A 9,459-nucleotide genomic window follows, 5' to 3' on the forward strand; every position below is an offset into this window, starting at 1 on the left:
AGCAGGTGATGCAGTTTCCTGTTGCTTTCAGGTTCTGCTGCTGACAAGGGAAACATGCCTAAAAAGAGAAGAGAAATACTCTGCTCATGAGGAAGAAAAAAAAACCACAACTGTGGACGTTTCTCTGGTGTAATATCTCAGTGGGATTAGAGAAGATACATTTCCTGATCCCCCACTCAAGGCTGTTCAAACAATGCTCTATCTGCCACACCAAGTTCTGGCTTACACTCCTTTGCCAAAATTTGATGGCAATATCATTTGCCAACTGCGTCAGTAACTCTCCCAAATCCTCCCAAGACATGTTGAACATAGACCCTTCAATCCAGAGAATGGATGTGCAGTCCATTCTCCAGGGGTTTGTCCCTTGGAATCACTGTACCTAGTAGTTTAATAATGATTATGCATTGCAACATAATAATTACTATTATTATAGCTTGCTCTAATCCCTTCTTGCTGAAAAAAAAACAACCCACATTTTAGTCTGAGTATATCCTAGGGAGAGAAGAGAACATGGTGAGAGACACTCCTCATAGACCCAACCTGCTATGGTCCTTCTACATCTCACTTGCCTACTGTGAGAAACCCTACACATTAGAAAAAGAAAAAAAAAATGGGGGAAAAGTTACAGGAATGGGGTGGGGAGAGGAGTAATCACCACTAGAAAGGTTTGGAAACACACAGTAACATTACTGGTAGAGCAGAAGAGATCTAGGGCAAAAGAAAAAAAAAGATGCTTATGGAAGGACAGAGCTCTAGAACATCTCTAAAATTAGATGCTAAAGATTAACTTTGGACAAGAAAGGAGAGCAGGGAGAGGTGAGAGAATTTCTGAGAGGTGAGCCTTTGAAGAAAATATGGCCGATTAACATGATGTTTTGGTGATATTTTTGGTGCGTTGTGAGTTTCTTTTAAGAAAATAAGAGTAGCTTTTGTTGTCTGTTAAAATAATGGTATCCATCTATAAAAGAGGAGGATAACAGCTGGACCCCTTCAGAACTGGGCTGAGAATTACATAGCAGTTCCTTGCTGAAAACAGGAGATGTAAATAGTTATTTTGTTCTTGGATATTTTTGACAATATTAATTAAAAAATATTCTGTGGAATAAAATTATTTTACTGGAGACTACTTAAAACTAGCAAACACATAATCCTATTTGCCTTGCTGCAAAGCAAATCTCTGATCCTGAAATTAATCTTGCAGAACAGTTGAACAATCATTTCTACCAACTAATTAGCACTAAATGGGAACATTTAAGCCAAATTAATCATCACTCCGAGTAACTAGTTTTACCAGAACTAAGAATAGGTTTGTAGAACTGTACAGCAACTTCACACATGATCATGATCCACAGAGATAAAAGAAATAATTTTCATTAAAAGAAGGCACCCACAGCCTGGGCCATAAGCCCCACCTCGTGAGAAGCTTTCAGACTTTGGGTCTTTCATGTAGTTCTTGCAATAGGACACAGACTCCAAAGCCAGCAAATGATACAGCTCAAAAGTTTCTTGAGCAAGAATCCTTACAATCTGAGTTAGAAGTCCTTTCCCATTGTTCTCTTTCAATGGCTTTATCTCATCTGATATTTCTGTCATTTTTAGAGGCTGATTTTCCTGCCACACTTTAAATAAAAAGTACAGTTTGGTGAGTGTCAGGACCAACTGCATACTCACTGGAACTGACGAGGATCATTGCCTTTACACACAGATACTCCTTGTGCTGCAGCTTCAGCTCTCGGAACCTTGAGGTCATGGCCAGGAGCATATCAAAGATCTCCAAAATTCCCTCTACGCATTTCCCCTCGTCCCTACAGAGACACATTTAAAAAGTTACCAAAAAGAAGCAGAATTAAGGAATTCTGACTCAGCCAGATAAAAGCCAAAGCACAAAGGAGGCTGCAGAAGGCCTCTCCATCTTATCTTTGGGAGAACTCAGGAGGTTCTCTCATGAAATCTAAACTGAAAATTACACTTGTATAAAAGGTCAGCACCTCTGAAAAAATCTAATTTTGCTCTTTAAAGTGCATGTAGGATTGACTGTAAGTAAGTATGACCATATTTCTGTAAGAGGCTTTAACCTCACAGCCAGTATAATTCTGGATAATCAGCTTGAAGTTCTGGAGTGCAGGGCACAATGAAGCATCTTCCAATTTTTTTCACAAGGTTTTGATACCACAAACAGTGACATCACTATTTGTACCCAAGGGAGGCCTCAGGACTTGGTGAATAAGAAAGACCCCCTAAAATTAGTTTCTTGGAACAATAAGACATTCTCAAGAAGAAACCAACATCCAACACCATCCCCCAGAACCTTTTTCTTTGAAGATATTTAAATGTAAATAGATTTGTGGGGTGTTTCTTTGGTGGTTTTGTGGTTTGGTTATTTTTATGTTTGTAAGTGTTCATTGAATGCAACTTTTTCCATTTTGGATATTTGAAATGGTCCTGATGTCTGATCTGAAAAAAACAAACAAACAAACAAAACAAAACAACCCCAAGCATTCCAGAGGGTTTAAAATTAAACAGCAGCATTTCTTTTGTGTGTTTTGTTTGTGGTTTGGTTGTTAGTTGTTTGGCTTTTGTGTGTGTGTGTACTGAACTAAAAAAGCAATTAAGCAGTATTCGAAGGGATGTTTCTTATACTGTCTGTAATATGAGGGGTTTTTTTGCCTGTAATGCTTTTAAGACTAGACAGACTTAAGCACAGAAGTGCAGGAGAATTAAAGACCTTTACTCCTCTACTGGATCCCGAGAGGAAGGTGCTGATCCTGCAGGCTGCAGGGCAGGCACAGGCAGATAACACCAACCAGCTGCAGCAAGGACTGCCTGCAGAAAGGCAGCTGCCTGAGTACTGCCCAGTTTCCCTTGTTCCTCATAGCAAAGGAGAATTTTAATCTTTGGAGAAGGAGAGGCAGCTGTCACTTTTAAAACAAAGACACAAGCATCAAAGAAGTACTTGTCTAAAAAGATTATGTAGGGAATGTATCTGAAGTTCAGCTAAGATAAAAACAATCAATTTACAGATCAGTTTCATATATGCTTGTCTTAAAAAAATAAAATTACAGCATGCCCAGATGCTTGCCAGCTCCCACTCTGCTGTGTCTTGTGGAGATGAAAGAATGCATCAAATAAGCTCACTCTATTCAGCACATATTAGCTCCTGAGGAACTCAATGTATCAGAGATTTTCAAGCAATTTCATATCATTGCATTGAACAACACAGCGTGTCCTTGCATTGGATTTTATATGAGCAAATAATAATTTACTTCATATTTCATAAATTCAATTTCTCTTAGTAACCCATTTTGCTTTCTGTATCTATGATTACTATTATTGAGCTCAAGCCACAGAACTGGTACAGACCTGAATTTAGCTGGTGTGAAAAGGTTAACAGACATTTTACATCTACCCAAGATTGTTTCCCTGACTTTTTACCAATGTGAAGCCTAGCTCAAATCCTTCTAAGGTCCTGTAGAAAAGCACCCTCACTAATCTGTATTCTTCCCTCCTGGTACATGATGTTATGGAGAAATAATTTTTAATCTTGCAAACACCCTGCTTTAGCTTGAAGAAAATACTTTCAGTATTAAAAGGCAAGCTGGGTTGTTTGTTTTTTTTTTTTTTACTCCCTTTCAATTCGTGCTCCAATTTTCATTATTATAGCTATTTATGAAGCTGTATTAGGGAAGGGAAGAAAAACAGGTAGAAAAGCTACTTTTCTTAAAAAAAAAAAACAAAAAAAACCCAAACAAACTATGTATGCTTTTTTTGAAGGGTAGGGAGAGAAAAATCTATCAGCTGGAGGAAAATGATTGACAAAGTACTACATCGTGTTGATGTGTCTACAGTTTCAGCATCTAGAGACCTGGACCAAAAGGAACAAAACCAATGAAAGATGTATAAAAAACAGAGGAACTTCACGTTGCCACATGCTACAGGAATGAACTGGCAAGTCTAACAGTACTCTTTTATGTTTAGCATTCCTTAAGCCCCTGTAAGGATGTGAAACTTTAAGACATTATTGTTACAAATATAAGTAAAGTATATTGTTAGATAAACGATTAATAGCATTTCCCATACTTAATCCTCTTCATCTTACCATTCACCTCACCTCCAAACATGCTAATATGAAGTGTTCTCATGAAGTTTATTTCTCTTACCTGTCTAGCACAAGGTCTGGTGCAAAAATTAGTTTCCCAGGATGGTCGATTGATCTCCACATCAAACCAACCATCAAAACCTCCATCCAGCAGCTCTCCAAGAGTCTTACTTGGTCATACAGGCTGAGATCAATGAAGCCTAAAATGAGGAAAGTAGTATAAAATAAATCAACCTGTTTATTTCTGGTATAATAAAGAGACTGAGAATATGAAAAACAAAAGGAAATAAAAAGAATGATGGGTTGTGAAGAAAGCCAGAAAAGGGAACACAGCCATGAGAAAGAGCAACATAAATATTTGTTATTATCTAATTTCCCACAAAAGTTTTGAAATAAAGCAGAGTGATGTTCAAGGGAAATTATTCCCATACAGCTGGTGAAACGCAAGTGACTCCAGAGGACCTGCCTTATGCTTGGCCACTTCTTTAGATGACAGTCCCAAATCCTCCTGAGAGGCACTGAGGAGTCCCTTGGGGAACTCCCGTTTGTTGGAGACTATTCCACTGCACTCCAGAGGACTCCTAAGAAAATAGCCTGTTCTTTCCCCAGAACACATATGGTTGTCACTTGCAGGGTTTTTTAATCTCATAAGACAAGGATGTTTCCGGGGTTCTCAGGCAACTGTGAAACAACCAACACCTTGGTGCCTCTGTCTTATCATCCCCTTTGTAAATGACATGTGCTGACCTCATCCCATCCATTTTCTGCTGCCTCCTTCCCCAAAACTGCAACAAACCAGAAAAAGAAAAAAAACAAGGGTCGTTGGTGAGGGTCGTTGGTGAAGGTAGTAGTGTCCTCATTGCCACCATGCACAGCATCCCAGCAACAAGAACAGAATCAATGTGGCTGTGCATAAACCTGCTGGAGCACTTAGTTCTCTCCAGAACCTGGAGCAAGGCATCAGAGAGCACTGCAGCAGAGCCCAGTGGGAGAAACAGTCATTGCCCTCCCCTTCCCCTGCAAAAAAGACCAGGGGAAAAAAAGGATGCATAGAAGCCAAATAAAGCGAAGTAACATTTATACACCCTAAACCAAAAAATGCAAGTGGGAAAGCAATCTGCTCAGTCCAGGAGTAAAACAGGTTTGATGGAGACCAGTTCAGTGGTCAAAACCAAGATCAGGCCACTGTCTCCAAAGCAGAGTTGCTTCAGGTCTCTTAGCAAAAGGGCTTCATTTTCACCCAAACTGACATCTACAACTCTACGTAGCAAAAGAATCATGGCAGCCTGGCGATGGGAGATGGGTTTCCTGAGGTTGTCTGAGGCCTTCAAACACACACAGTACGTTTGTGCTGTCAAAGAGTCTGCTGTCAGTAGTTTATACTAACGACCTGTGTATTTTAATCTTATTAAACTACTAGGCTGGAAGACAGTTGGTGACAGCCCTGGGCTGACAAACTAGGTAACAGGCATTCTCTCTTATCATTTTTAAAAGTGCTGCCTTTCAAAATTGATAACCTGGCTGCTTATTTTGTAAGAAGGGTAAACAGAAGCCTATGAGTTGTACCTTCCCTCCTGGATTTTGCTGTCACAGAATTTACTACAGAACCCACAGCCAACAACAGATTATCTGCCAGACACACACTTATGATTTTAAAAGTGCTTTTAGAAAAATAATCATGGATGTGTGAACAGCATAAACTGACAGTGGCAGTTTCCCTGGAAACAACAGCCCGAAGACGTTTCAGAAGTTTATTTAAACAAACATTTACACGGGCGTGTGCTGATTTCCTTTGCATAAACAGCCAGTTACTGGGTTTAAAAGTTATCTCAGTTGAGTGAGACATCAGACCAAGTCCCAGCACTCAATCTACAGGCACCTAAAGATCCAGATTTATCCTGGATGTCATCTGCTAAACTCACACTCAACACCAGCTGTACGAATTATCACCATTGAGCACAGCTATTGGAAGGGCTATTCCTTTCCTTTTCCTAACAATCTCATGCTTAAAAGATTGAGGACAACACATCACCACCATAGCTGTGATTGCAGTGTCAGAAGTCCATTTCATTTGTTGCAGAGTACTTTAAACTACTTATTTTTCTATGGCTGTAGTACATATCCTTTACATCGTAAAATGCTCTATGCTTAATCATTTAATTATAAATTACTAAGACAGATAAAAAAAAGCCTTGTGCTGGATGTGCCACAAACTAGCAAATGACACATTGCTCTGGTCAACAACACACTGAGTTGCATAATGAATCCAAATTTCAATATTATGACAACATCCTACTGATTAGCAGCACAGGTTCAGACATGAACCATGTTCAACTCTCTTGGAGTACATAAAAGTAAAAAGCAATTATAGAAGTTATGTTCTACCACCTGACAACTTGGAATTAAAATACTTGGTATCCAAAAGGAAAATGATCCAGTTGCCAGCTTCTATTTTACTGAGCAACAACAAAAATACTGTCATTAAACTGAAAGTACAGACAAAAAATACTATCACAGAGTAAAACCCAGAACAAAAGAAGGTCTTCAAATATGTAAGAAAAAAAATAAATCTTTCCTATGTAGGCAAAAAAAAATTACTGTTAACATCAGCATCTAGAAAGAAACATTATTTTCTTTCACTTTTGGTGAGTGCCAAAATAACATCCAATAATAATTCAGAGGTGAAAATGGGCTTCTTACACAGCTACACAAAACAAATATTCATCTTTATAGAAAGTTAAATTACTGTTCTCTGGGCAGTTAGTGAAGAACTCTGTATTTTTTTTTTTTTTTTCTGAAACCTTATCTCCAGGAAGCAGAGCATAGATCAAGATGACCAACTTCAGGCAAGTATTTTTGAAAACTAAAATTCTAAGTCCTAAGCTTTAGTCATCACAGTTATTTTAATGGAAAAAAAAAATCCATATTCAAGTAAATGCTCTAACGGGCATGTAATAAAGCAGTATTACTTATAATTAGTTACATAATATATGACACCTATTTTTGGCATTGTTCTAAAGTGGTGTTTACTTCTGTTCTGTGTAACAGGAGTGTTCAGAAAAACCAAACACACACAATAAAGAGTCAACATTCCCAGGAACTGTTTTGAAGGGGTTGGAGTGCTTCAGTGGGTTTTCTTCATACCATTCTCTTATTGCCAAGAAGTTTTTATTTCTAACAGATGTTGAAAATAAACTAAAAGTGATCAACATCAAAATTGGGGTAGGTCTGGAAACTGATCTTTTAAAAAATTTGAAAAATTAATCTCAGTTGTCTGAGGTTTGTGGTTTTGTTTTTTAATAAAAGCTGACAGCTTAAAAAAAATCAACAGAAATTATGAACAATCATAAAATGGAAAAGGTGGTCTTGGGCTTTTTCTCCCATTCAAATGTTGTTTAAAATGAGGTCATTTTCTAAGATTTTATCTAGTTTCCTTCACGATTCACTTCCTACTGGATTAACATAACTATACAAAGTCTTCTGAAATGGTACTTTTTAATGAAACTTTTCTGATCAGACAAGAAATTATAGCAATAGAAACCACCAAACCCTTATGACTCTTTTACAGTAATTTTCAGAGTTTCTTATATCAGGGAAAATGAGGATAAAGGATTTGGGCATTCAGTTTAAAACATTCTACATTAATAGCAAAACCACTATCACTCTGCAAATAGCTAACAGGATTTAAGATGCACATGCTGTGCAAACATCTCCTCTACAGCAGCTCAGCAGTTGTGCTGGAATTTGCACACCCTAAAACCATCACGCCTGAACCCTCCAACACAGTAGCTGAGCCATGGACACTGATCTTGAACAAGGGGATGCGGTCCAGCAGCTGGAGCTGGTAGCAACTTTAGCCACTTCCCTTGACAGCTGCTGGAACACTTCCCTCACTCTAAATTCTTAGTTTAGGAATTACATGAAAGTCTCCACCAAGTTTGTTTCCTGTACGATGTACACACTGAGCTTATTTTAAGACAGAAGGATTGCTGTTATGTCTTCCTGTGTGTATTCAAGCAGCAGCAAGCTGTGCTTGCAGTGTACAAGTATGACAAGACCAGGGCATGCACCAGCACACTCTGGTTGCCATCACCATAAAATTCAGGAGAGGAGCCATGCTGGTTCCTTGGTCCTTATAGACGTGGGGTGAGAACCACCAGACACACTGCAGAACACAATAGCCATGCAAAGTAAACATAGCCTTAGGGATCCTCCCTATCAGAGCACTATATATGAAGTTAAGGATTAAGCCCCACACTGATATACATCTAGCCATTATTCAAGACTTCTTTCAGCTCATTATTATTAGTTGATCACCTTAGCTCTCACTAAAGGGCTATAGTCTGTGTTTTAGTCTATACCAACCAGCAAGCTTTTCTGCACAGCTTTGTCATCTATCATCTCTGTGTGCTGGCTGCTTTTATTCCAGCTTTTACTCTTTATTCTGATTGTTTTATATCATAGGTGCTTCATGAAGAAGGAGTTGCAAATGCCCACTGCTTCTGGTTTGTGAGAAGGGAAACGGTACTTTGGATACTGAGGTCGCATTTGAGACATTCAACATACGTAGTTGTACTTCAGTGCACGTTCTTTGTGGTGCCAACAACCAAAAGCATTCTTATTGATTTTTGTTTTGAAGGAGAGTGCACAATAATTCTGAGATTGACACTATGCACCACTTTACAATCTGATGCTCCTGTGTAGCAACTATGTCAAATGAAGCAATTGCAGATACTCAGTGCTTGGATGTACTTCAGCTTTTAATCAACTGTATTAGAAACCTTCTATCAAGATTCAAGGAAAGAACTTGGTCTTAAGTTATTTTTTTTATAGCAATCTAGATATTACCCTTTTTAATGAACCTTCTAAATCAGATTAATCAGGTATTTATAGTTGACGAGGTAGAAATTACATGCAACATGTTTAGCAAAACAAACAAGTATTTGACTCACAACAGATAGTAAATTGTGGGCTAGGTCATTCTCTAAATCAAAACACATCCAGGTGAACTACTTGAAGCACTAAATTGTCCATTACTTTACAGGTTTAAAAGCTCAAGACGTTCACACCACGCACTTACGGTGCTATTATTTCAGGACAGAGACCGATACGTTGACTAAAATAAAGAAAAAGAAAGACTGAAATTCTTACCAGGAATTTTTTTGGCCCAACCGATCATATGAACCAGCTCCTTGTCTGCCAGTTTTGTCAGGGACATCATCATGGAGGCCTCGGTGAAGGGCTTGCTGGGCCGGCTCACCAGCACGTGGGGCGGCTCCGCCTCCAGCAGCGTCAGGACGAACTGCTCGGGGCTGAGGGTGCTGAGCAGGATTTCCCTCACGCGCGTCGCCGCCTCGCTGCCC

At 38.9% G+C, this 9,459-nt stretch overlaps 1 protein-coding gene across 1 annotated transcript; it reads right to left on the reverse strand.

The window, feature by feature from the left end:
* Nucleotides 1–4: 4 nt before the first annotated feature.
* LOC103780467 (estrogen receptor beta) lies at nt 5–9,450 on the reverse strand (the record flags this gene model as incomplete). The annotated part of the gene is made up of 4 exons (XM_008948154.1): nt 9,248–9,450; nt 4,158–4,296; nt 1,672–1,805; nt 5–58 (listed from the first exon to the last, which is right to left on the reverse strand). Coding segments are annotated over exons 1-4 (400 nt in total), but the record flags the coding sequence as incomplete, so codon positions are not given.
* Between the last annotated feature and the right edge of the window lie 9 nt (nt 9,451–9,459).

This window comes from Merops nubicus, unplaced genomic scaffold, assembly GCF_000691845.1.
Source record: "Merops nubicus isolate BGI_N331 unplaced genomic scaffold, ASM69184v1 scaffold13769, whole genome shotgun sequence".
NCBI classification, from domain to species: domain Eukaryota; kingdom Metazoa; phylum Chordata; class Aves; order Coraciiformes; family Meropidae; genus Merops; species Merops nubicus.